The following is a 27,496-nucleotide window of genomic DNA, read 5'->3' on the forward strand; positions in this document are numbered from 1 at the left end:
GACTGGAAGCAGAGAGAAACAGCTAGCTTGGCTCTGTCTCACATAAAATCATGAAATGTAGTTTTTACATTTCTGTTTGTATACAGATTAAACTAATGAGATATGTTTTAAGTAGTGAGTTCTAGAGGTGCTGGAGGGCATTTACATTTAAACGCACAATATGTAATTTCAGCCGCTAGGGGTCTCTCAATCAAAACAATAACAAAAGACGGAGTGTGATGACGGTGTGAGGTAGCAAGGGATCATGGGAGTTGTTGTCTTTGTTGTTAAATAACCAGCCAGGATAGGATTACTCCAGTGTTAATCATTCGGGATGCTTTTATCGGGAGCCGAATTACCCTCAGAGGTCTCCTCCTCTCCAGAACAAACGGACCCGGTGATTACAGGTAAAAACACTGAATGAAGCGGTTTCACCTAAAGAAAAATCAGTGTTTCTCCGACGATGTACGGCGACCACTGGACGTCCGGTACGAGCTGTTAGCCGAGCTGTTGCTAACACTTGTTCGATTTATTTCTCTTATAACTTTAGATCCAGACGTTCGGCAGGTTTCTCCCGGGAGCCGAATTACCCTCAGAGGTCTGCTCCTCTCCAGAACAAACGGATCCGGTGATTACAGGTAAAAACACTGAATGAAGCTGTTTCACCTAAAGAAAAATCAGTGTTTCTCCGACGATGTACGGCGACCACTGGACGTCCGGTACGGGCTGTTAGCCGAGCTGCTGCTAACACTTGTTCGATTTATTTCTCTTATAACTTTAGATCCAGACGTTCGGTCGGTCTCTCCCGGGAGCCGAATTATCCGCAGAAGTCTCCTCCTCTCCAAAAACAAACGTGCACACAGATTAAAATCGTTAAAATACTAATTAAAGCTGTTTTACCTAAAAAATCAGTGTTTCTCCGACGATGTACAGCGACAACCGGACGTCCGGTACGGGCTGTTAGCCGAGCTGCTGCTAACACTTGTTCGGTTTATTTCTCTTACAAATTAAGACCCAGACGTTCAGTAGGTTCTAGTTGTTTTTAGACATTTTCATGTGGAATAATTACATATTATACTTTTAAATTGTGTGTATTTTAAAGACTAGCTGTTTCCTCTGCTTCCAGTCTTTATGGTAAGCTAGGCTAACTACCTTCTTACTATAGCTCTGTACTGAACTCTTTGTCCCTGAGGTACGTTATTTGTGTAAAATCACAGACATGATACACACACTGTATACAATCAGCAGAAACCTTTACAAAAATGACAAAAATCTGTTAAGGATCAGCATCAGTAAATCCACTGTAAATTCATAGAAAAAGACACTCCTTATAACTTGAAATCCTGGTTCAAAATCATCAAATTTATGACTGTTAGTGTCACAAATGTGATATCACAACTTAATATCAAACTGATGTTACAAAACTTATCGGTGTCTTGCTGGCTAATACAGAACAATTATAATAAACAAAACAATCAGAGAGATCAAATCCATGAAAATGTGGTTTCTGTAGTTTGTTCTTTTGGCTCATGCGTAGGTATAGTTTTAACTTTGGTAGGGACATTAAAACAAATATATACATTTAATTTCATTAATAAAAACTGAATATTTAAAATTGACACATGACTGATTTTCACAGTAAATGTTTCAAGGAATGAATCCATAAAAAGCTGTAGATAATGTGCTGCTCTGTTCTCTATCTGCTGTAAGACACAACTCTCACCTGAGATTCCGTAGCTCCGTCCTATCAGTTTGTTGATTTGGTCGACAAATCAAGTTTCCTGCAACTAATAAAAAAATTGGATTGATTACAGAACATTATTATTATCTAAGTTCAGCTGTTACTGACACTTTGGTTCTTCTTTAAAAATGGACCTGATACCTTATTTCCACCTTTGGGAGGCGTATGTGTGTGTAATATATACCTTATCGAAAATTTAAATATAATTTTGGTTCTTTAACTGTATGGCCAATTTTTTACTGTGACATTTCCAGAACAACAACAACAAAGGCAACTGACCATCTCGGTGATCCTCAAAAAAGGAAAGGACCCACTTGATCCAACCAGTTACAGGCCCATCAGTTTAGCAGGGGTTGATTATAAGATACAAACTAAGGTATTGACTATGTGCCTAGAGCATATCCTGCTGGGCATTATACATCCAGATCAGATGGGATTTATAAGTGGAAGGTCATCCTCTGATAACCTGAGGTGAAGATTGCTTCACTTGATGTGGCTAAGCAGGGAAGACGACACTCTGGCCTTCTCCCTAGATGCAGAGAAGGCTTGCAACCGGATGGAGTGAGGTTTTTTGTTGCATAATATGAAAACTTTTGGATTCGGAGCTGGGTTCTTAAATAGGGTGATATATGCGGACCCACAGACATAAGTCCTTACAAATGGGTTGATATCACCCTCCTTCAAGATGTCACGGAGCGCAAAGCAAGGAGACCAGCTCTCTCCATTACTGTTTATGTTATTTCTTGAACCACTTGCAGTAGCTATTAGAGCAGAGCCAAATATTAGTGGGGTTGCAGCTGGCAGAAGACAGCATAAGCTTTTTCTTTATGTGGATGACATTTTGTGGCTATTCAGAGACCCGCCTCTTCAGCCCCGATACTGTTAGATTTAGTTGAAACATATTTAAAGATACACAAAATTAATGGGCGCAAGTCTGAGGTAATGTCAGTATCAAGAACTTGTCATAGGGGAGTAAGTAGTTCACTGCAATTCAGATGGATAAATACAGGAATGGTATTCCTTGGGATAAAACTTTGTGCAGATCTGACCAATATAATGCAAATGAATATGTCTCCACTGCTTCAAAAGATTAAAACAAAATTAGACCGATGGAAGCTAATAAATCTGAGTTTAAGATAAGCATAACAAAAATGGTAGTTGGACCTCAGTTTAAGTTTATCTTCATGATGGTGCCAGTCAGCATTCATCCAGGGATTTTTAAACATTTTAATCATTTAATCAGAGACTTTCTGTGGAATGGGAAGAAACCCAGAATTAACATTCTTAAATTATACACTACAAGGAATTTAGGAGGGCTGGGATTATCAAATGTAGAGTTGTATGGAATATCATTTGAAATGAAAAAAATGGCTAATCAACTTGCATGGGTGCAGATAGAAAGTGAACTTGCTGCCCCTGTGGGGCTGATAGAGGCATTGTCACAGAAAAATGTACCAGGCCTTATTAACAACCCAATCGTGGAACATTCCAGAGAGACATGGATGAAAGCTCATAAGTTGTTACATCTCTCAATATAAGCAAGGATATTAATCAATTTGGAACAACCCATTAATCCAAATAGGAAAAAACTACTCTGTGGGAATCATGGGTGGGTAAGAACATTCGAAAAGTTAGTGATTTGTATAGAGCTGGCATTTTTCTATCCTTTGAAGAGCTTAAAGATAATTTTAGCTTAGAGAGGCTCAAGAGGGAGTTTTGGAAGGATCTACAATGAAGGAGCTGAATAAAGAGTCTGAGTTATATTAAGTTAAAAGGAGAACAACCTATTATCCTATTTAGAGTGCTCAGTCACCTTCAGTCTCTTATAAAATAATGGCAAACACTCTGCATAGTAACTTACAAAATCATCCACAGGTATTATTATACACCTGTTAAACTAAAAAAAAATGGGATTCATAGATGACAATTATTGTTGGAAGTGTAAAGATGAAACAGGTACTTTTCTTCATTTAATGTGGGTATGTTCTTTTGTTTCTCCTTTTTGGAAACAAGTAATTAAAAGGATCGGTGAGTGGTTGCATTGGCCATTGCCAGAATGTCCCCAGCTGTGCTTAGTAGGAGACCGGTCTCTCCTAACACTGAATATATAAAACAAAATTTTGGACTTGCACTAGTAGGCTCTATTGTCACTTCAAGGATTTTTCTACACAATTGGGAGAGCCAGACAAAACCAGAGCTTGCTGAATAGTGAAACTGATGACAGACATTGCCTCCTTTGAAGCTCTAATCACAAGGGCTAATAATTACCAAGGAAAGTTCTGTGAAGTTTGGTCTAATTTTCTGACGCATGATAACAGAAGGAACCTAACAGGAAGTAAATATTCCTTCAATTTGTTTTGTTTTTAAGGGAAATATTCTACCCCACATACTGATACATGGTGCCCCCTTATCTTTTATTTTTCACTTGTCTCCACAGTTGACTGTGTGCTTGTTTTTTTACTGTACTTGTAGGTAATTCTGTTTGACCAGATGTATTTTGTTTGTTTTCTTCTGTTTGTTCTGTTACTTATTTTTTATTGATTTACTAGAGTAACTGGTCCTGTGTGTTATCATGTTTCTATAGTTGAAAAAGGTAATAAAATGGTGTAGAAAGGCCTCAGCCTGACATCTCAGCCTACAGCAATGAAATGACGTCTTCTCTAAGCTACTAAGCCACATATTGTGGTCTGAATTATGCCTGGTTTTACAAGACTATCACAAAAACTAGAGTTTACTCAACACATCTTTGACAGTCCAAAGAAAAACTGCACATTTAACTTCATAAAGGTTATGTTTATCTCATAGAAGTTCAAATAGATGGCTCATACTGTATTTGTACTTTACCACCTTGTGTTCATATAAGAATATCTGTTAAAGAGTTTAACATAATTAACATCCTCATTAACATAACAGTCATTTTAATATATCGTCATGAGTATGACATGACATTACACAGCTTAAGTGCATTTTATCATGAACTCCATCCTGATTGCAATTTAATGGGGTCAAATAAGTCAGTCTCACAATGGTGGATCATGACTGTGTGTGTGTGTGTGTGTTTGTGTGTGTGTGTGTGTGTGTGTGTGTGTGTGTGTGTGTGTGTGTAAGTGAGAGAACAAGTGGAAGACAGAGCGAGAGCATATAATTATAGGTTCCTGTGTAGGTTACAGTATGTATACATGGATAATCAAACACCAGCATCCATGTGCAGACTTCTCCATATGGCATCACACCCTCCTCTTAGCAACCAAAAGCACTATGCATTAATGGTGCTTGTGTTGAGATTACATGAATGCTAATGTGCATGTATGTGTGTGGGTGTGCGTGATCACTGTGGCTAAAGAAGGCCTACAGTATGTATCACTAATCTATGTTCACATTGATTCGCCTCCCACCACCTGCAGTATCATATCCCTGTACTTCACATGCTGCCTGAACATCCTCAAAGGCAGAGAACCAAACATTTATGTAAACCCGGAGACATCAGAGTCCCTGTAAACTGGTCGTCAGCTAGCGGAGCTGTGTTCGAAAAAGTGTGTTGCTCATAGTTTGTCCTCCTGTTGTGTTTTGGCTCGGATGGGCTGTGATCCATTATGCATCCTGCCAGTGTCACAGTGTGACAGGAGAGGAGATGAGGGTCATCCAGACAGATTGGCCTGACAGTAAATAAGCTCATTTATTCAAACATGTGTCCTCATCCCCCTGCTTTTGTTTCGCCTACATCCCTGCATCCTTTCGTCCAGGTGTCCCTTCCAGATGGAAGGTGTCAGTTGGCCGTCCCATGTGCTCTGGGAAAAAAAAGGATCTCAAACTGGGTCCGGAGTGAAGGGAGAACATAGTTATGACCATTATTTTTGTCATTGATAATAACATACCCACAAAGTAACTGCTGAGATGTGGGAATACGACAAATTTGCTAAAATGAATAAAAAGATCACTTCCATTAGTAGCTCTTTTTCCCCCATTATTAAACAACAGCCAAGGACCAATCCCAAAAAATAGCTAAAAAGTGTTTTTATATCGTGTCATCTGTGAAATAAATACTTGGTTAGATTAGCTACATAAATAGAAGGCTAAACTGGGTGTTGGTAAAGTTAAAGTGATGTTAGCCTGCTGGACATTAATGTTTGTTCAGGGCTTCAAAGCCATGTGTCAAAAAGTGTCAAATTCTCTTTACAAATATTGAGTCAATAATTTTTCCAACGAGTCATTATCTCGATTGGCGGTTGCTGTCTCAGTTGTTAAATTCAAGCACTCTAATAAGTGTGCTAGTGGTCATTTTGGAAATTATTTCTCTGTTAATAAGATTTGAAGACTTGCAGTAGTGTAGCCATGTGAAACTGACAGTGGGGTTAGTTGGTCTGAGTTGGATTATCGCTGCAATATTATGGGAAGTGTAATGTTACTTGATTATGATATTGATGATTAGCTTAAGTACTTAACCCAAGTAGCCCAAGTGTGCAGTGCTCTGTGTTCCCAGTAAGCTAGCATTAGCTTTGATCTGAGGTAACGGGTAATGTTTCCAGAGTGTGAAAGGCAACACCCTACACTCCTTATTTGGAAGGTCCTGGCTCCAAACGGAAAAGATGGTGCCAATCAGAAGCTGCAACTCTGGGCTTCAAACTGGTTCCAATGAAACCAACAGGTGACGTCACACCTCGCTACGTCTATCTCTATAGACAGAGTGTGGTAATCACAGGTTTATCCAGGTTACTACAATGCATGTGTCAAAAAGTGAAGGTGTAAGATGTAGTTTTGTGTGAATTATGGAATTTATTGTACAGAAAAGAATACAGACACAACTAAAAACCATAAAAGCTGCAAGTGTACATCTTTTTGCATGTGTTTTCTTAAGCTGCAGCATGTTGAGTGTTCAGAGCCACCGTACTATGCTGATTATTCTGCTACTGTAAATGCTTCAATATAAACTGACTTACAGTACATTACCTTATTGCACTGTTTCTCTTTGTATTGTCAGTGTTAAAAAGTGTCATATTTGTAAAAGCTGAAATCGAATTTTAATTCAGTTGAGCTGAACTGAATTGAATTTGTGCTAAAAATAAACCACTGCTGCTAGCGCTGTCACTATATTCATCCTTTGCCCTTCACCTCTCCTTTCCCCTCCTCTGCACTTCACCTCTCCCCTCTCTTCCTCTCCCCTCCTCCCTCCACTCTTCCTCCTTCACCACACCCTTTGTCCTCGAAGTGACTTTGCAAGCGGATCTCTTCCGAATATAGAGAAAGCAGACTAGCCATCGCTACTGGAATAGCCCGGCGAGTAGAGACATTACCGCTGAGGAGAATCCCCATAGGGAAAGCCTAGCTGCAGTGTAGAGCTGCAGAGAGGCAGAGCGGTGACCGAGACTATTGATCTGACAGGGGGACCAAATTACACCTCTTGTGTACACATGCACACAGGGAGAGACAGATAGCCACATGTCTTCTTCATGTGCGATACTTGGAAGAAAACATGTGGAACATCCTTTTCTTATACGCTGTACAGCAGACTATCAACTGTACACACTCTGGTTTTCCAAACACACACCTGCACACACACACACAGACATACACACACAGGTCTGCGGTAGCGGAGACAGAAAGCAAGGTTTGGTTACTGGAAAGCTTTTTATAAATGATACAAATCCAAGCTGATCAGATGGTAGTAACAGTCGTACAGTAAGACTTTCTCTAGTGTTGTTGATTTGTTACAGTCATCAAAAATGAAGGTACAGTACATACAGGAAGTTAAATCCTAGTATGTAAGATTTTATGACAAATGTACATAATGAAGTGCAGTATTTGTATTAGCTGATACATTCCAGTTAGATTGTTTAAAGGTTCAGTTCACCCAAATTACCAACAAAACATATTTTCTCAGCCTCAGTAGTATCACACTGTCAACAGTTTCCACTGGGACTATTTTTCACTAGAAAGTAGTTCCAGTGAAAATTGTTTACAGCAACTTGTGTGGATTATTCAGAAAACCACATTTGTTTCTGGAAAGAGATGTTTCAGTTGTTTTTTTCCCCCCAAATCAGTGAGCACCCAAACAAATTCCATGTACCTGGGTTGGAGGAAGAAATCTGAGACACATACATCTCAAAATCTGGACAAATAAAACAAAAACTACATCTGCACAGCTAGATACCAGGAGAGCAGGGATATGTTAATCTTTGTGGAGTTCCAGGTCGATTGTGAGGCGTTGCAGTTAAAGCATAATTTGTTCATAATGCATAATGCTTTTGTTCATTGATCACAATGCTCTCCTACAGCATCTATCTGTACTACATCTGACAGTTTGAAATCAAAACTAATGAAATGAAATACAAATGACATCCAATAAACTCAGTTTTTGTGAAAAGAAGCAGAATGAAATAGCAAAATTGAATAAACATAACAATTTAATGGTTATGTCACATATTTTGATTGTATTTATTCATATGAATGTTTATTTGTTTTTTCAATTCTGAACACTTTGGGTCTCTGTAGAGTAGAATGGCAGGAAAAAACCAACTACTGGCCATAAACACTGGCAACAACCAAACTATCTAAAAGACTCATTCCTGTGTTGGAAACAGCAGAGGCAGTTAGAGACCTGTTTATTCACAGAGGTGTAGTAAATGAGGAAATTAATGGGAACTACTAGCCAATGGTAATATAATTCTTGACAGGAATAACAGTCATGTACCCAGGACAGCTCCCAGATCAGCACTCTGGACAGAGCTAGTTACATGTTGAGAACAACACCTGAGGGCAGATGTTTCAGAGTCTTTGTTAATATGACAAAATATGGAAGGACTTCCCCAGTACGCCTTGTTTGTTTGTTTTGAACAATAAATCTTTTAATTTTCATGTCACAAGGTATTTGAAATAAAAAAGTGCTCAGTTCATTTCAAGCTTTAAAACAGCCTTTTCCTGTCTCCAGCATCCTTCCTTCTGAATAATAAAGACATGACCCGCACATAATGTTCCATTCATCACAGTGGATGTGATGGGAAGTAAATTTAGAGTAATATGCTTTCTTATTTAAAAGACCATAGAGCCTGTCACATTTCCCTTCTGTAGACACAGAGTGAACAGAGTCTGATCGATGGGCATCAACTCTCAAGACCAACTCAAGACAGAGACTGACAAAAACTCTTCTCTCCTCCCATCTATTGTGTTACCACTGGAATTATGACTGGTAGCATTGTTAGTAAATTGCTTAAATAATAATCAGTTATCATTGCTAAGATGTATCTCTACAATACAGAGTGATGGATGTGTAAAGTGAAATGTTCTCCAGCCTGCTTTTGACACTTTCTGTGTTAAGTGTATTCAGATGAGTATACATTTTCATTTCATTGTGCTGGTGAAGGTAGATTGTAGTATTGTGGTTGTATAAGCCTACAACGTCTCAACCTCTCAAATCTCACATATGTCACATCTTTTCACTTGTGTTATGTGTTGTTATGTTGTTCATTAGGTGGAAATACAGTTAAACAAATCAAACTGTCAAGCTCAACTTTTAAGCAAAGATAAACAAGACGTCTTAAAAAAAAAAAACCCTCAAATAATAGTGCCCATAATGGCTGTTTGAGAAAATTTTATATGTTGATGAAGACAGTGTGAAAAGGTGAAAAGCTTTAGATCAAGCCAGTAAGTGGACCTTGACTGGAGATTGTTTTGTCAAAGGCTGAGGGACTTGTAGTGTTTTAAAGAAGTACACCAGATTGGGTAGCCTAATTCTTTTGAGTCATTTTGTTGGGACTGTGTGTGTGTGTGTGTGTGTGTGTGTGTGTGTGTGTGTGTGTGTGTGTGTGTGTGTGAGAGAGAGAGAGAGAGAGACAGAGAGAGACAGAGAGACAGAGAAAGCAGCTGCACTTGCTCTCTGCAGAAGAGGATGTTCCCTCACACAAAAACGCTCAGTGCTAAAGTGGAACAGGTTTAGGAAGCGAACAGGTGTGTGTGTGTGTGTGTGTGTGTGTGTGTGTGTGTGTGTGTGTGTATGTGGTCCAGGTATTCCTCACGTTGTGGGGACGTAAATCTGTTTACACAGTCATGTTGTGGGGACTCGCCTCCCTTATGCAGACAAAAAGCAAGTCCCCTTAACGTAAATCATTAATTTTAGGGTGAAGACTTGGTCTAAAGTTAAGGTTAGTTCAGGGTTATGTTAAGGTTAGGACAAGTCTCCAGGAAATGAATGTAAGTAATGTAATGTCCTCTGAGGTGATGGAAACACAACTATGTGTGTGTGTGTTCACGTGTGAGCATCTATGCTTACCACATCTGTATGTGTGTGTGTGTGTGTTTGAGTCTGTGTGTGCACCTGCACTTCAAATCTCCCAAGTGCATCATTCAGGTGTGTGTGTGTTATCAGTGTGTGTGTGCCTGTAAGCACTTTTGCCTCTGCAGTGTGTCTCTGTGAGTTCATGTGACAGTGTGTCTGTGCACATGTGTGCGCACATCTGTGGGAATATAAACAAGAAACCTGAACAAAACCCTCCGTAATCTGCTTACAGAGGACAGGATTATTCATGCAGAGGGCAGCAAGGATTTCTTTTAATATGACCTTTCCTGTCTGGACAAGCTGAAACCACTGTATCGACCGTTCACCTGAAATATCAGTTTAACGTGTGTACGTACGAGCAGGATTTGTGACATCACAACTAGTTTAGAGCCAATCCTGGTCCAGTATTCAATTTACACAAGTGTGCTGTGGAAACTTGGAAGCCTCCAGCACACATATACTGAAAATGGATTTTACAGAGAAGTATGAGACATCTTGTGTCCAGCAGGAAAATTGAAATGAAATAAAAAATATTTGGATATTCATAGATTTTGGAATTTTTAATGAGGGAGAAGGCGGAGATGTCATTTTAAGGGATTTAACAAGATTAGGATTAGGAATAAGGACTTGAACTTTTTTTGTGTGGATGAACCATATCAGACACAAATTATGATTCAAAGTAGAGTATTTTATATACAAAACATGTGTGAAGGGGATCTTCAAATAAAGTACAAGTACCTAAAAATTATACTAAAGTACATTACTTGAGTAAATGTACTTAGTAACTGAAAAAAATCAGTGCATTTGTTCCCCAAAATGTATCTAATGTGTGTAGGTGGTGATTAAATTAATATTAAGATTAAAAAAGGAGAATGTTGGAGTGCGTTTGACTGACAGGTGTCTCAAACAATCCAAACTTATGCTGTAAATGCATGAAGATCACATCAGGGCACTAAATATTGTCATCAAATTGCTCTACTGTCCACAATAACTCTCAGCTATATATTTTTACATATACAGTATACTTCTATTTACATTGTATATCCTCTTATCTCAAGCTAAATGTTATTTTCAAGAACCTCTATAAGCTCCATCAGCTCACTTTGGCAGCATTGAGTGTTGTAATCCCTTCTTTGAAAAGACTAGAATTATTACTGTCATTTGTAAAGTGTACTCCTGAGCCGACCAGCCGGAGGAGCTCATTAGACATTTCTCTGCTCGTTCCTTATTCTGCAGTACAATTAGACCTCAAAGAGAAAGACTTTTAGCATTTGTTGCTTAATCCAGCTTTCTATCTATGTGGCAGCTGCTCTTTGGAGTTGATGAGTAAAGAATTTTTTTTAAATATATTTTAAGTTCTAATTTATCATGAATATTTGTGTCCTGACTACAGACATCACGGGGCAGGAGGGTTTTCTCTCTGTATGTATCACGTAATGAATTTCAAACACACCTAATCAATCTTCTATGAAGGAAAAAAAAAATCCTTTTAACCGTTCCAACCAAATCCCTGATGATCAAAAGAGGCGAGGAGCAGCTTCAATGGTCCATGTAGAAAGGAATAAACATGGAATCCTGGGATGATTTACAGGACAATGCCTGGACTAACAACACATCAAAGACAGGTGTAACATCACACTACAAACAGAGCGTGTGTATCAGTGTGGAGCGTGCACAGAGAGAGGACAGGTATGATGTGTGTGTTTGAGGGAGAGGCGTCTGTAAAATCTACGACAGACTTCTGATCCGGTTCTCTTGATGTCCTCGTCTGCCAGACGTATTATATCAGAGGCAAACAAACATGTTTTTAGTCAGTGAATGAAATCAAAAATCAGACGTTGGCAGGCTTTAAAAGTTTAAATCGTAATTTCTAGGTGGTAAATCATTACATCACTTTACTAAATGTAACACGTAAAGCTGTTTACAAAACCTTGGTTGGCAGTTTTTGCACTTAATAAAAGACAACTTTGAATTTTGAGGACGTAAATAGTCAGAATCATGCAACATGAAGAAGCTGAACCGTTGTTTGTTTCCATTGTGTGGACATTACATAAAGGATTTTGTGAATTTAGTCATTTCCTGAATTAAAAGGTTTGCTCGTTCAGCTGTTCCGAGTCAGATTCAACAAACTGTCTTAACAGGGCAAATTTGCTTGTTTCAACCTGATGAATGTCACCTGTTCATGAGGAGGTGAACATTCATGAACTTTAAGAAACATGTTAAAAAAACGGTTAAAACCATAAAGTACAACTTAGCAAATTTTAGACATATTAGAAACTGTTTCTCTTTGGATGCAGCCAAGATATTTATGCAGCTATGATTCTTTCCCATATGTCTTATTGCATCACATGTTGGGAGCAGGCTGGAGAAACAGCCATAAAACCTTTTGAGTCCTTATACAAACAAACTTTAAAAGCTCTGGACAAAAAGCCAATGCATTTCCATCACTGTAGGGTTCTGGAGAAATACAATTTACTGAGCTTTGACAATTTTAGATTATTCTCAAATTTGTGCCTAGTTTATAAAATGTTAAATGCTTTGGCCCCTCCTCCACTATGTGACTTTATGTACACTAGCTCAGTAAGTTCTATTAGATCCTCCAGAATATCCTCCATACAAGATTGTACCATACCATATCGCACTGCATTTGGACAGTCAGCTTTCTGAGTGAAAGCCACAACTCAGTGGAATGCCCTACCTGATGATATGAAGAACTGTAGTTCTATCAATGCATTCAAGACCAGACTGAAACATGTACTAGAGACCAATCAGCTGTGTGAACATTGAGTCACACAGCTGAGTTTAGTTTACATTATTTCTAACTGACATTGTGGGTGTATGTGATGTGCTGCGTGTAGCTTCGTATTTTGTATGGTGTGTTCTGTGTGTTTTTTTCGTTTGTTTGTTGTTGTCGTTTTTTGCTTTTTACTGTTTGTTGTTGTGCTGTTGTATGTTTTTTGTCGGGGACTACAGATGCAAATTAGCGTCAAGCTAACTCTGGTGCAGTGCATCTTTAATGTTTCAGACTGCACACTGTCCCATTCAATAAATAAATAATCAATCATTTCACATTGAGGAGCTGCAATTCAAGCAAACATAATATATGTGTGTGTCAGTAGTGGTATTATAAGAGCTGAAACAGTTAAAAATGTTCATAGTTGTTTTAATAACAATTTAGTTATTTTATTTGAGTTCATTTCTGTATCATATTTAGACACCAAATCCATTCAGATTAAGAACATTATGATGATTGCAGGTCAAATGAGTGTTTTTGCCCAGAGAAGAAAGACAGACAGTCGCTGTATTTACACGTGTAAAATGGACTAGATCTAAAGCCTCTGTTCTGTCAGACACATGTGAGAGGAACAACTGAAAAACAGCTGAAACGCCTCATGTGTAGACAAGCTGTTGATGCTATGCATCTCATATTGGTTATGGTATTCCCAAACAATAAAATGCAACACCAGTCTTTGTCCTCCATATTGACTCATACTGTATGAGCATTACAAAAAGGATTCATAGGAGCGATTTCTGATCTGGTGCTTCTATGATTAAAGTTAAGTTAACTAAAACTACTTGGTTAAAGTTAGCAAAAGATCATGGTCATTGTTAAATGTAACCAAAGTTGACTGTTAGGAGAAAATGGGATGTGAACTCTGGTCTCCAGGTTTTGTGGCACTTTAATCTCTTACAACTTCTGTCTTTCCTTCTGAGAGAAAACACACATGAGAAAATGAAAACATGAACATGAAGAAGTAAACATAAGTTGTTTTAATCGTTACAAGAAACAACTGATGCTGTTGTTTTTCTTATGAGGACAGTCTCTGGGATAGTCAGCATGTTTTTTCTGTTCAACTGTAGCATTAATGCAGATGAGATTTCTTTTCCACACAGAATGTTTTAAAGGGGACATATGCACAATTCCTGGTCTGTATTTTTAATCTGCGGCTCTACTGGAATATCTTTGCATGATTAACAGTGCAAAAAACTTATTTATCTTCTACTGGTCCTTTATGCAGCCCCTCAGTTCAGCCTCTCTGAAACAGGCAGTTTTAGCTCCTGTCTCTTTAAGCCCTCCTCCTGATGATCCCACTCTCTTCTGATTGGCCAGCTCTCAGGGGCTTCCCCTTTGGAGGCTATGTTAACAAACCATGAAACTTCTCAAATACATCCGTACATGTTTGAGCCAAAATTCAATCTGAAATATGAGGGTGGACAACGCAAACAAGACTGCAGAACGAATGGCTGTTTATGTGCATGCATGACGATGTGATGTCAGCTCATCAGTAAGGCTGAAAAAAACAATGCAAACAAAGCATTCAGAGCAGGTTGAAGGCTTAGACTTCAAGTTGTGGGACTCTGACCATGTTTAACGTCAATACAGTATATAAATAGCAGAAAACCACAAAAAGCATAATATGTCCCCCTTAATGCCCTGTTAGTGGCAACAGATTCTGTCCTTTAACATGCCGGTTGCGATTGACATTTTTAAAGGAGCCATGACATGGGTGGTCCCTTTCTGGATTCAATCAAAAGAAAGAGCGAGTGCAAAAAACATAATGTAGCTCTGTCTGATTTTCCCCAAAGGATGGAGGGTAAAAATCCCTCACTGCCTCCTAATCCAGCACACTCGATATGTCATTGTCATTGTCTCGAATCACGGCTGTCAGACGCTATTGCTCAGGATGAGGATTATACCCAATCCGTCATGAAGGAAGTGTGTGTGTGTGTGTGTATGTGTGAGAGAGAGAGCGCTCGGGCCAAGGGGCTGTGGGTGTAATCTGGGAGCTCATTCGCTAATGCCACACTATCTCTCACATGGCATTATGGGTCTCCAGTTTCCTCCCTTCCCGCGATGACATCATTACACACCTCGGCAAGAGAGAAAGAAAGGATGGAAGAACCGGAGTGACTTGTGCTTTACACACGAGACATGAAGGTGCAGCGCGGTCACATGATGTGCTCCGCAGTAACAGAAGAACAATAGTGACAGCTCAATTTCATGTGACAATCCCAAGTGCCTACCTATTGACTTTTTCCTCCTCTTTTCACTTTTCTCTTCCTCCCTCTGTTCTGCTTCAGAAATAAAAACATCCATCTGATGCTTCACCATAGAGAGGTCAGAGGGTGCGACCTTTGACCCCAATCAGCTAGAGTGCTTTTGTGTGTATGTGCGCGTTTCCAGGGTGAAAGATCAATCTCATTGTTTTTAATGGTAATGCTCATAATGGCAGTTCTCTTCAAAAGGCCTTTTGCATGAGCCATCATTACAACACACTTTTCTACTGATAGCTGCACTTTATTTCCCAAGAGTCTCATTTATTTATCTTGCAGTTTGATTACAACATAACGGAAAAAGGACAACACCCATGACTGACGCATTACATTTAAAACCACAGAAAAAGAAGACATGTAAGTCCAGTTTTTGTTTATGATTCTTTAAATAGGGATTGCAGTATAAAATAACATTAAATATCATAACATAAAAAGTCAATTTATTCACACAATTTCCCATACAGGCTGATCAGCAACTGCTGGACACCTGTCAATTCAGTTCCATTTAATGTTCTTCACTGACTGAGTGTGGAGACACATACACACACACACACACACACAGTCGTGTTTCCATCACTTCAGAGGGCATTACATTGACTTACATTCATTTCCTGGAGTCTTATCTTAACCTTAACCATAAGCAGCACATTGCCTAACCCTTACCCTAACCTTAAAATAACCCTAAACTAACCTTAACTTTAAACCAAGTCTTCAACCTAAAATTAATGATTTAAGTTAAGGGGACTTGCTTTTTATCCCCATAAGGACGGCGAGTCCCCACAACATGACAGATTTTCGTCACCACAACGTGAGGAATACCTGGTCCACACACACGCACGCACGCTCTCTCTCTCTCTCACACACACACACACACACACACACACACACACACACACACACACACACACACACACACACACACGCACGCCCCTCCCTGTAACATCTCCAGCTCCGGAACAGAACATCCAAGCTGAAGTCGACATGCCATGGAGCTCCCGGCGGCGTTGCACTAACATCCAAGCCGAGAAACCACACTCTTGTCCCGGGTCAATTAACCAGGAAGCCCGCCCTCTGACTCCAACCACGGAGGAAGGAAGAAACGCTTGAGGGGGACTTATCACCTAACCTCTTCAAACTGCGTCAAATGCCCCAGAGTTACCCGACTACCGGAAACGAGATCTTCAAAATAAAAACATAGAATCGATAACCTACAACAAGTTGGTGTTAAAACGTAGCCTGCATAAACTGCATCTTTTTCATTTTTGAATTTCACACGGTTATGGCAATATAGCCTATATGATTGCAATGTTACTACAGCTACTTCCAAAAATAGCAAACTTCAATGCTCCTCTTCCAAAAAACATCTTTTTTTGGTCTTTATCAAATGTCAGCCAAAGGTGAATACAATGTGATATTGAAGTACTTGAGCAAAAACTCTGAGTGATTCATATATTAAACAAATTTTAAAGATATTTAAAGAGATTTTTTTCTGTTAACTGGCCTCAGTGATCTGACTTAAGGGCCTATGTTTGAGAGATGTTACAGATCAACTCTGACCATAAAATTCTGTGCAAATACACATTTTATCTTGTGGCAAAAAATGCAGTTTTCTGTCTAAAATTATCTAATGACTTAGCTATCAATAAATGTATACTATATTATTTTACTATGTATATTGAGTGTTTAGGCACAAAATGATCGAAATAGTTTTTAATTATTTTAATATCTTCTTGCTACCTAAAACTTTAGCTAGCTTCCATTAACGTTAATCGATACGTTTTATTTTGAAAATGTCGACCGGATACTCTGTTCTTTAACACCCTGGTTAATTTCACAAACCCATCGACAAGCCAGTCATATCTTCTCTCGTCGAGTAACTTCAGTGCCCACACGGCACATCTCTCTGTCTCTTCCTCCTCGCTTCAGTTTGTCGTACCTCTGCACCACCACCGGGGGTTCCGCCGGAACGCTCGCCGAGAGAAGAGCGCCATGGCCCGCGTGGTGGTTGAAGGGATGCCGGAGACGGCCGTCGGAGGAGGTGTGATGCTGAACCGGCGGCGGAGCAAAGCCAGACGGAGAAAGCGAAAGGAGTTGTTCGCCTTCCAGATGTGCTTTGCGGGGGTACTGCTGGGGCTCGTCGTAGGGTTCCAGACTGTGGCACAGAAAGCAGGTGAGGGGCAGTTTAAACGTCTCTTGTTTTTACTGTCAAACAATAAGCATTACAGGTTGATTTTGTGATGAATATAGAGTTTCTGGCAAGCAGGAACAACAGGCTGTTTGGATGCAAAAAGGGCTTTCAAAGAAACATATTGTCAAGCTGATATTTATGATTTTTCTTTCTTTTTATTTCTTCTATTTTCTTTCATTTTAAAAGCCTTAAACAACAAAATTGAGCTTAACTGTGATGGATTTTAGGAAGGAAGAATTACAGCAAAACTACAGTCAATGTTTGTTAACATGAGGAATATTAGGAAAAACACAAAATTAAAATAATTAATTTAAGTACAATAAGGTCACTATTAACTTAAATAGCACAGGCACGTTACGGGTCTGTGTCCAATAGAATAAACCATATACACTAGAATAACAGTTGTATACTACACAGCGTAGGACTTGTAAACTCACCACTGAGTAGGCTGTCAAAGATAAAACACATTACAGATCCCATTAGAATTAGTATAGCAATAACAGATGGATTTTTTATTAGGTTACAGCATTACTGTATGACTGCACATACATTTACATTCACTGTACTGAACAAAACAACAACACGCCTTCGTGTAGCTCAACATCTGTAACTAATAATCCCCTGGAAATGGTAGCGGTGACTATGCTGCTCTGTGTTGCTTGAATTACTTAACAGAAATCCACCATTCTACTATTTACTGCCAGCTACAGCAGGAACAGGACAACTGATAAGCCGGATAAGAAGTGTTGAACACGTTGTGGACACATGGGAGTCTGTTTGCTTGTTAAAAACCGATGACACTGACTCGTTGACAAGTTTGAGGGTGGCATTCTTTAACTGGATTTAATTTGGAAATAGAAGTTAAACAGCACATCAAAAGCGCACCACCGCTAAGAGGGATTTTCATATTGACTGGATTATCAGGAATCATGTTGTCAAAATCAATGGGCTATGCTTGTCGCTTTTGAATAATGTAAATAGTGCGAATACAAGCCTGGTTTAGACTTTTGAACAGCTTCATATCAGCCGATGTTTTGTTGTCTTTTGCCAAGTACTGCATGTTTTGTTAATGGTCAAGTCAGCAGTCCAGTTCACGTTGCTGAACATGATCAACTCTCTTCACAAAATCAGTCCAGTGATGTCATCAGGATGTAAACAAATCAGCTGTAGAAACACAATGAGGATCAGAATCCCTCAGGGTTTTTCCAAACACACACACACACACACACACACACACACACACACATTGTTTACTACCTGGAGATTTTACATCTTCGTGACTCAGTGTTTCATTATCCTACAGCGAGCTGTCTCTGACTTCAGGGACAGCACATATGATGTTCTACATTTAGTGGTAATGAATTGTGATTTTTCTGACATGTTGAAGCTTCTATTTTCGGGGGTGGGTGTGGGGGCACGCAGAAGATGAGAATGTGAGATTATTATAGAGGCATCATGAGAATGCCAGATATCTCAAATATGTAACTGGGACAGCAAGAAATCACAATCAGTAACACATTTCACCTCATGACATTTATGACATTTTCAAAGTTTGTTGATGGTTTTCTGTGTTTTCAGTCACTACAACATTTGTGTGCTTGTGATGCTAATAATGAATGAAGCTATTTCAGCTCAACCCATGCTCCTGTAATAATATATTAGAAGCAACAATAACAATTTTGATCATTTTTGAGATTGATTTGTTTGCACAGATTAAATCTTAAAACAGCTTATTGATTACCTCTACTAGCATAATTCACAGTCTTAAAGGTAATAGCCTATATGTTATGATATTAAACTTCAGTTTTTTAGAACATAGACTAAAGTTGATGTTTTTTTAATGCCCTGTAGGACTAAAAGGAAGAGGCGTTTTTAACCAAACAGGAAAAGGACTTTCATAAGTTATGATCTTATTAAACATTTGCCTTCTCTTGTTTCTTGTGAGATGTCTGGGAAGATAAAGATTAGATGACTGCATGGTTGAGTAGGAGCGAAACTGTTAATTAGTTTAAAAACTAAGACGTTCAATTATTTGGATTGTGGAAGGAAACTCTTCCACAATCATATATCAAATACATAGTCAGAAATAAAGGAGCTGATGGCGTGCAAGAATTTGAATGGGTTGCAGTTCTAAAAATAAATAAATAAATAAATAAAAGGGAAATTTGAGAATCAATGAATTGTTGAAGTCTTTTCTCAAGCTAAAATGCAAAAGATTTGTTGGTTGTAGATTCTCAAATCTGAGGATTTACTGTTTTCTGATATAATCAATTCATTTTATCGATTGTTTTGTTTACAAAAATGACAGAAAATTGTGAAAAATGCCCAATGTCATTCCATAAAGCCCGAGGTGATGTCCTGAAATTCCTTGTTTTGTTTGAACAACTCTCCAATATCCAAATGCATTTTAGTTTTCTGTCATATATGACAGAAAAAAGCAGCAAAGCCTCACATTTGAGAAGTGCAACTAGGGAATGTTTGGCTCCAAGATGACATCTTCAAATTTCTTGTTTTATCCAAATAATGGTCCAAAACCCAAAAATATTCATTTTACAATGATGTACAACAGAGACACATCACATCTGGAGAATCTAGAACCTGCAATTGTTTGAGAGTTTTGACTGATAAATTACTAAATGATTATAAGAAATGAACAATTAATCTCCTTTCAGTGGCTAGTCAATCACATTACATTTTTTCCCCACGTATCCATAGTGGGAGCAAGGTTCAGTGTCTTGCTCAAAGACACTTAAACACACGGACAGGAGGAGTTGGGGATTAATCCGACAACCCTGCGAGTAATGGCCGACCGCCTCTGCTACCTGACCCCCTTAATTGATGAACGGTTTCAGTGCTTAACTGTGCCGTCACTAGAACATATTCTCCAGGTTGACCTCCCCTGACGCAGAAATGCACTCTGAGTTGGGTGCTAATTGACAGCATTTTCACATGGACTCCCTCATGGCAGAGCAGGATCTGTTCTCCTGTCGGTGATAGTAGCCGTCGGGCTGCGCCGAGGCTTTCAAGGTCTAGGACACACATACACATGTTGAGGTGTATGTGTTTCCTTATGTCTTTGTGGACTGACACGTGGATGTGCACACTTCTCTCTGCTCTTCCTCATATCTCCTCATCCCCCCCTTGGCTTCCATCTGTCCTTATTTTCACCGCCATCCCTCATCCTCATCCATCCATCCATCCATCCATTCATCTGTCCATCCATCCATCCATCCATCCAAAAAACACAAGGTAAAAGCCAGACTCAGGACAAAAGCACTATAGGAGGGAGGATTACCCATATGAGCAGATACATGTTGCCATTGCTATTATCTCTTGGTTTTAATGACATTGAACTGCGCTACTCAAGCCAAAGTCCCTCCATCATCCATCTGTGACAAACATGAAAGACAGACAAATGGTTATAGTATAGAGAAGTCGCTAATGGGTGCTTGGTGTATATGGTATACAGCATTAGTGTCCAGATGATCTCATTACATAACTTACAGCTCCGGTCGGTGGGTCCCCTTCCCTTTGCACGCTAGCAGAGGACGGGGAGGGGAGAGCGGAACACAGACGGAGCACTTTGCACTGACGAAGCCTCGGGGACTCGTAGCGGAGGAGCCGAATTAGACAAAAAGGAAAAGAGACAAGAGTAGAGGGAAAAAGGGGAGAAGGAGGAGGAGGATGTGGGGGGGATTTGATGTAAAAAGGAAAAGTGGGAGCAAGTGAGGACAGCGGTGGCAGTGATGAAAGGAGGAAGAGGAGGAGGGGGGGAGATGCAAATGAGTAGACTGGAGTGAGGGAGAAAGCGAGATGAATAAGGTGAGATGGGGTCGGGGAAGGCAGGCAGAAGGAGTGAAAAGATGAAGAAGGTGTGTCTTTGCAGAGATAGACAAAGAGAGGGTGAGAGTGAAAGGTGGTTCTGAGAAAGAGAGCAGGTTGAGAGGGAGGATGGAGAAGTTTAAAGGGGGCATATTATGCACATTTCCAGCTCTAGATTTATATTGTTGGGCTGTGCTGGAATCTCTGCATGATTTAAAGTCCAAGAAACTCTTATTTATCTTATGCTGGCCCTTTATGCAGCCCCTCAATTCAGTCTGAAAAAGGCCATTTTAGCTCCTCTCTCTCTCCCGATGAGCCCACTCTGTTCTGATTGGTTAGCTTCCGGAAGCTGTATAACTGCCAACTTCCAGCCGCTCGGAAGGCTACGTCAACAAACCATGAAACAAACTATAATAGTAGAGTTTCACTACTTTTTTTTCTTTAGTTGAAATGTCAACTCCTCAAATACATCTGTACATGTTCAATCCAACATCCAATCTGAAATATGAGAGTGGAAAACGCAAACAAAACGTGGAAAAATCATAGCACCAACCTTGGCAAGGCTATGGAACGGACGGCTGTTTATAAGGATGTCTGATGATCTGAAGTCAGCCCATCTGTAAGGTAGAAAAAAACCTTGCAAATGAAGTGTTCAGAGCAGGTTGAAGCCCTGACTTTTGACTTGCTGGGAGCATTTCTACATATGTTAACCTCAAGTTTTGGAACTTCCTCAAATATCAACTGCAGACAGTCTTTTTTTTAAAAAAAAGTCCAGACTTAGACTTCATTTATCTTTTGCATTTAACTGGCTTTTTATACAAAGCAACTTCTAATAAGTGCAGCAGCCAAAAAAGTTTTTCTTTTGGCTCAGTTCAAAATAAAAGCAACAGAAATTAAATGATCATTCTGTTTTGTTACATCCTGGGTCTTATTTTTGACATTTTGGACATCATTCCTACTGGTTATGATGACATTGAACTCACCGCGTCAATAGCCGAGATCTGGAAATGTGGGAACATCGCTTAAAAAAAAGTCTGACGGTGAAAGAAACACAAGCAGTCAGACAATCATGGAGGTTTTAAATACAGCCCAATACGATATATCAATCAGCTGATATTATTGGCAGCAGTCAACCAAAAACTGTCCAAAGTTAGATCAGCATTTCTCAGTTTTAAACCACGGTCTTGTCTCAGTTCAGTTAGTTGCTCTTGCTCACGCAAAGTCATTTCCGAAAACAACTGTTGAGCTATATGGGTCCCTAACCCTGTCAAATGATTCGGTGGAGGCTGAGGGGAAATAAAAGGATAACTTTTTCTCAAGAGTTTTCCCGTCTCACACAATGCAGCAGTGTTGACATGTCCTTGCCATTTTTGGGTGAGTTGCCTTTCCAGATGTTGTTGCCAGATTGAGATCTTTGAATGGAATCCGTTTATTTTCAGCATGCTTGTGAGAAGATTTTCGTTTCAGCCTTGCATTTGTGTATTCAGTTCATGGTGCCTTTAAAAGTGATTGACAGGTTCATTAATTAGCCAGTCAGACTTGAGAGAATGCCGACAGAGCTGGGAAAGTAAGGTGCAAGCAGAGAAACATTTTGTTCAACTGGATTCTAATAACAACAGAAAGAATGTTTACTGTACATGCAGCACATGTTTCAGGCATTTCAGTGCAGAATGTTTCTCTGTTGTTGGCCAAATGTTAGCATTTCAGTATTTCTAAAATTAGAGGGACTGTTTATGGGGAATTTTATTATTTTCCACTTATGGTATCTCTTAGCTTAGCTTAGTTCATTAAATGGGTGTCTGTAGGATCAAGTAGCAGCTCCTTTCAAAAGTAGGAACATATATTTCCTCCTGAGCTAAAGATTTAACAAACATTTTCACAAATTCCTAAAAAAGTGCTTACATGTTTTCTATTCATCATGCACAGTGTGGTGTGGTCACTACCCTGTGTTGAACCTCTCAGGCAGCCCTTCCTCCCAGGCCCACCAAGAAGCTCAATCAAATAGCTACATTTAGGTTTATATTAAAGGTGGTTAAGTATAGGGCAAAACCAAATTTGTAGTTTTGATGTTCCAATTCTAGAAAAAGAGGCAGAAGTTTTATACAAAATAAAAGGCTTCTGTGGCACAACTCAGGGCAGAAAAGTCCTATAGGTATGTGCTGTTAACATTTGAAGTCATCAGTAAGTTGATGCTTTCTCGTGTCCTTGTTGACAGTGAAATCAGCAACTTTTTAAATATGTAAATTACAGTGCATTGTTTGGTTAGCCCAGTCATTACTTTTTAGAGAAGTTCAAAGTTGCATTTCCCTTTTCCTGAGAGGAGTTGCTGTGTATGCTCATAGACAATCATGAATGTAGTCATGCTAGGTAGACACATTAAAGCTGCTTTAATACATTTTTGTTTTTTTTTATCACTATAAGTGACCCCTTTCACATACACACAGTCTTTTAATCTATTGTTTATGTGGAAATATTAGTGCAGCTTTAAGGAAGTCATTAATCCATAGTAAGAAAAATTGTAATATTCCTCAGTAACCTTTCTATTTAAGACTACGTTTCTAGTGAGAAACATGTATTTGTTTTATTTGTTGTATCAGTGCTCCTCTCCATGTATTGTGCTGCAGAGCAATCCCTGAGATTTGCTGCCAAATATAACCTGTTGGTACATGACAAACAGTATAAAGTGGTTTACATGCCACTACAGACGGCCAGCCTGTTAGTGTCAGGATATTGTTTGAAATTTTAGAGATTTGAGATTTTAATACCTTAGTTTTAAAAGTTTAAAAGCTCCAAGGTTAAAGATGTTTTTAACTGTGATCCTGCATTTGTAAAGAAGTTTAAAAAAACCTCTGTACTCCTATCACTCATCTAGTAAACTTGTCAATGCTATTTTCTCGATACCTGTCAGTAGTAATAACCCCTATTTTTAAAACTGGCGATCCAACCAATTAATTAAAGACCTATCAGTATTCTCAGACATTTCCCACACATCATTCCATAGAGACAGCACATTGCTATTTTATCGAACAAATTGAATCCAGTCTGAACGGGGGGTGTTGCTAGTGCTGTTTTCCTTGATTTTAAAAAGGCCTTTGATATGGTCAATCACAGTGTTCTTTAATCCAAACTGTCAAAGTTCAATTTCTCTACCAGTGCATAAACATGGATGGAGTCATACCTAAACTCAAGAAAACAATGCAAAAGAACTAATGACACATGCTCATCTTTTGCTAACTGTACCGTTGGTGTTCCACAGGGATCGATCCTTGGACCAGTTCTCTTTAGTTTATACATCAATGATCTGCCTTTGATTTGCCCAGAGGTTCATATCCAGATGTATGCAGATGACAGTTATTTACACTCATGCTAAAACAAGAGAACAAGCTGCTTCCAAACTCACTGTAGTATTGAACAAAGTATCAGAATGGATCTCACTACTCTTACTCCTAACATGAGCAAAACTGTGGGCATATATTTTGCTATCAAGAGAAATAACACACATCAACCTGACAACCTAGCTAAAGGAGAGGTAATAAATATTGTTGAGCATTTCAAGTATCTGGGCATAATAATTGATTCCAACTTAAATTTTTAGAAACAGAAGTGTCAGAACTGGCCTAATGAATTTTAAACATATTAGACATCAACTGCCTCTAGCCGCTGCTAAGCTCTTAATGCACTCAATGATTTTCTCACACTTATCCTATTGTGCTACAAGCTGGTCCCAGGCAGGAGTGACTACACTAAAACCATTATACACTCTTTACAAACAATCTGTGAAAATGCTTGATAAAAAACCAAGGAGCAACCACCATTGAATCATCATTCAAAAGTATAATTTGTTGACCTTTTGAGGGTTTTCTTTGGTTTGCAGATATGTGTCCGATGTATAAATTCAAGATCTTGCTCCACTTCTTAAACAAAGTGTGTCATTCTGTAGGAATAATGCTAGGGAGACCAGGGCATCAGCAAGAGGTGACTGCTTGGCTAAATTTCGGTAAACTGCTTTTGGATAATCAGCAACGTTTAGCCCATTGTTTTTGTCTAAGTTCACTCACAAAACTTACTCAACCTTATTTCTAGCAGCAGCATGCATCTGTTTTCAGCAAAAAACCTACTGATAAGCCCACTGTACGCTACTCACCCAGCACCAAACGGCAAATGGATAAAGTTAGCAACTATCTGGTAAACATAGTGTAGCATTTAGCAGAGTATTAGCAAGACCAACAGAGAGTTAATAAAGTGAATATTGGACATACATTTGTGATGTCACCACAGACACAACTCCAAATCTTAATGTTGCCCTGTCTCTGCCTGATGTGTGTGTAAACAAACCCATTAGCCACATCAAGGCCATAATATGTGGTGCTCTGACCCCAAGTGGCCAAAGAAAAATGTAATGCACCTTTAGATATGGTCTAAAGAGCAGACATACAAGAATACAGTCTAATATTGGCAAAATTATGATTTACATTAAAGCTCTCTGATTGAAGAATAAGCAAAGAAGATGAATCTGACAAAATAATTCGTACCTAGCTTTTGGTACTTGAGAGCTTTGGATAGTCTGAGCTATAGACACCGTTCAGTCAATACAAAAAAGCATTAATGCTCCATACCAAGCCCATTATTTAACTGTCAACATCAATGTGCTAATGATGTTGAAGTGCTAAATGTTGCACCTTTAATTTTTGGATTCTCTAAGCTCTTTGGGCTTGGGATCCTCAAAAACAGACATCTGCTTGCAACACTCTGTCACTTTTCGTATTTCTCTACCTCAAGCTCTTCAGCTCTCATACCTACACTGCCATCCACAAACACACACACACACACACACACACTAGTGCACACACTAACACACACAGGACTGTGTCTAATTCAGCTGCATCTGGGTCAGCCTGTGTGAACAGAGAGCAACACTCCCCCGGTCTGAGACAGACACAAACAGCCTCTCTCTCCTTTTTCCATCCATCCATTTCTCCCTCCTCTGTCACAATCTCTCTCAATCATCCCCTCCATCTAGCGGTCACTATGCTCTCATCTTGTCCCTCTCTCCCTCCATTTCAGTGGCACTCAGCTATCATTTCGGTATATGCCCCTGTAGCTGTAACCCTTTTGCCCTTTGTAGCACCCCAGCCATGCAGCAGCTAAAGTTTTCCTTTCTCCTTCTCTCTCTTACCCTCTCTCACTCTCTCCTGTATCATCAGCACACAGTCTTCAAAAGCCTGTTCGCAGTTTGAACAAGCACAGCTTGCCCGTTTGTTGACTTATTTGCTGTTTTGCCTCACAAGCCCATATCTACGTCATTGTTTCTGTTACCAACTGAGTTTGCACAACCACTCTTAATGAAGAAATATATGTTTACAGACTTCTTTTTTTCTATAGTGTAGGTTTGGAAGTATTTGATGACTAGAGCTGGGTATAGACTGAACTGTTTTGATACTAGTGCCAATACAATACCTGAGTTTTGTTACTGATATGATAACAATGCTGTTTTCGATACCTTACATTCAGAACATGTTTTTCTATAACACTTGTTAGCAGTGGTATTGTTGATTGGTTATTCCACCAATTTATTCCAGACTGAAATATCAAATGTTGGATTGTCATGACGTTTTGTGCAGAAATTCCTGCTCCCCATGTTGACACTTTTGTGTGAAATGTCTCCATAATTATTGGCTAGATTGCAGTGAAATTTGCACACACATTCATGTTCTTCAGAGGATGAACTGTCATAGCTATGGTGATCCCTTTCTGACCATCAGGTAAAAATTGAAATTAGTCCAATACTTTGGTTTAAGACCAAATCAGCTGTACTTTGTGTTTAGTACTGATTAGCAAATGTTAGCATGTTAACAAAGCTAAACTAAGATGGTGACAAGAATAAACATTATACCGGCTAAATATTAGCATGCTAACGTTGTGATTGCGTTGTGTTAGCAAACTTGTTTTCTCGTTTAGCTCAAAATACCGTTGTGCTGAAGTACAGCAAACTGTATAATTGGCATTAGAGTAGTCTACAAAAAATAAAAGCTGACACACTACAGACACATCTAAAATCTCTCTGTGAAACCAGGCTCTGGACTGTTTTTTCGCCCCAAACAGCTAATGTACTGACTGGACTGTACACATGTTAGCTGTAAGCTAGTTTGTAAGCCTGTTGGTGTAGCAGTTTAGCCTCTGACTTGTCTCAGAACTCACTAGGAACTCACAATTCGTTCTGTCATGTTCCTTCAGTTTCTCTCATTTTTCGTAGGATGAGCATGAATCTGATACTTTCATAATTCTGCAGCGGCGGTGCTCCACTGCAGAATTATGAGCGCTGCTGCTAAAATTTCACACAATCGTTAATATTAATGGGCTACTAATGGTCTCCACTTGCTCACTGTGTGAGCATGATAACAACACCCTACGTTATTGTGGGATTGTTTTGAGTCATCCTCCC

The 27,496-nt window shown here is 39.2% G+C and overlaps 1 protein-coding gene across 2 annotated transcripts in view; it reads left to right on the plus strand.

Moving 5' to 3' along the window:
• Positions 1–574: 574 nt before the first annotated feature.
• The window catches only part of slc24a3 (solute carrier family 24 member 3), a 125,018-nt gene continuing 98,096 nt past the window's right edge, over positions 575–27,496 (plus strand). Inside the window, exons 1-2 of one of the 2 annotated variants that reach the window (XM_042433892.1) lie at positions 575–617; positions 16,971–17,214. In XM_042433892.1, the coding sequence (XP_042289826.1) occupies positions 17,034–17,214 (181 nt within the window). In that variant the 5' untranslated portion in view covers positions 575–617; positions 16,971–17,033. Of the gene's footprint in view, positions 618–16,799; positions 17,215–27,496 lie in introns of those variants that run through there. The other variant, XM_042433891.1, reaches the window with a different exon arrangement.

The sequence above is a fragment of the Thunnus maccoyii genome, chromosome 14 (assembly GCF_910596095.1).
Source record: "Thunnus maccoyii chromosome 14, fThuMac1.1, whole genome shotgun sequence".
Taxonomy (NCBI): domain Eukaryota; kingdom Metazoa; phylum Chordata; class Actinopteri; order Scombriformes; family Scombridae; genus Thunnus; species Thunnus maccoyii.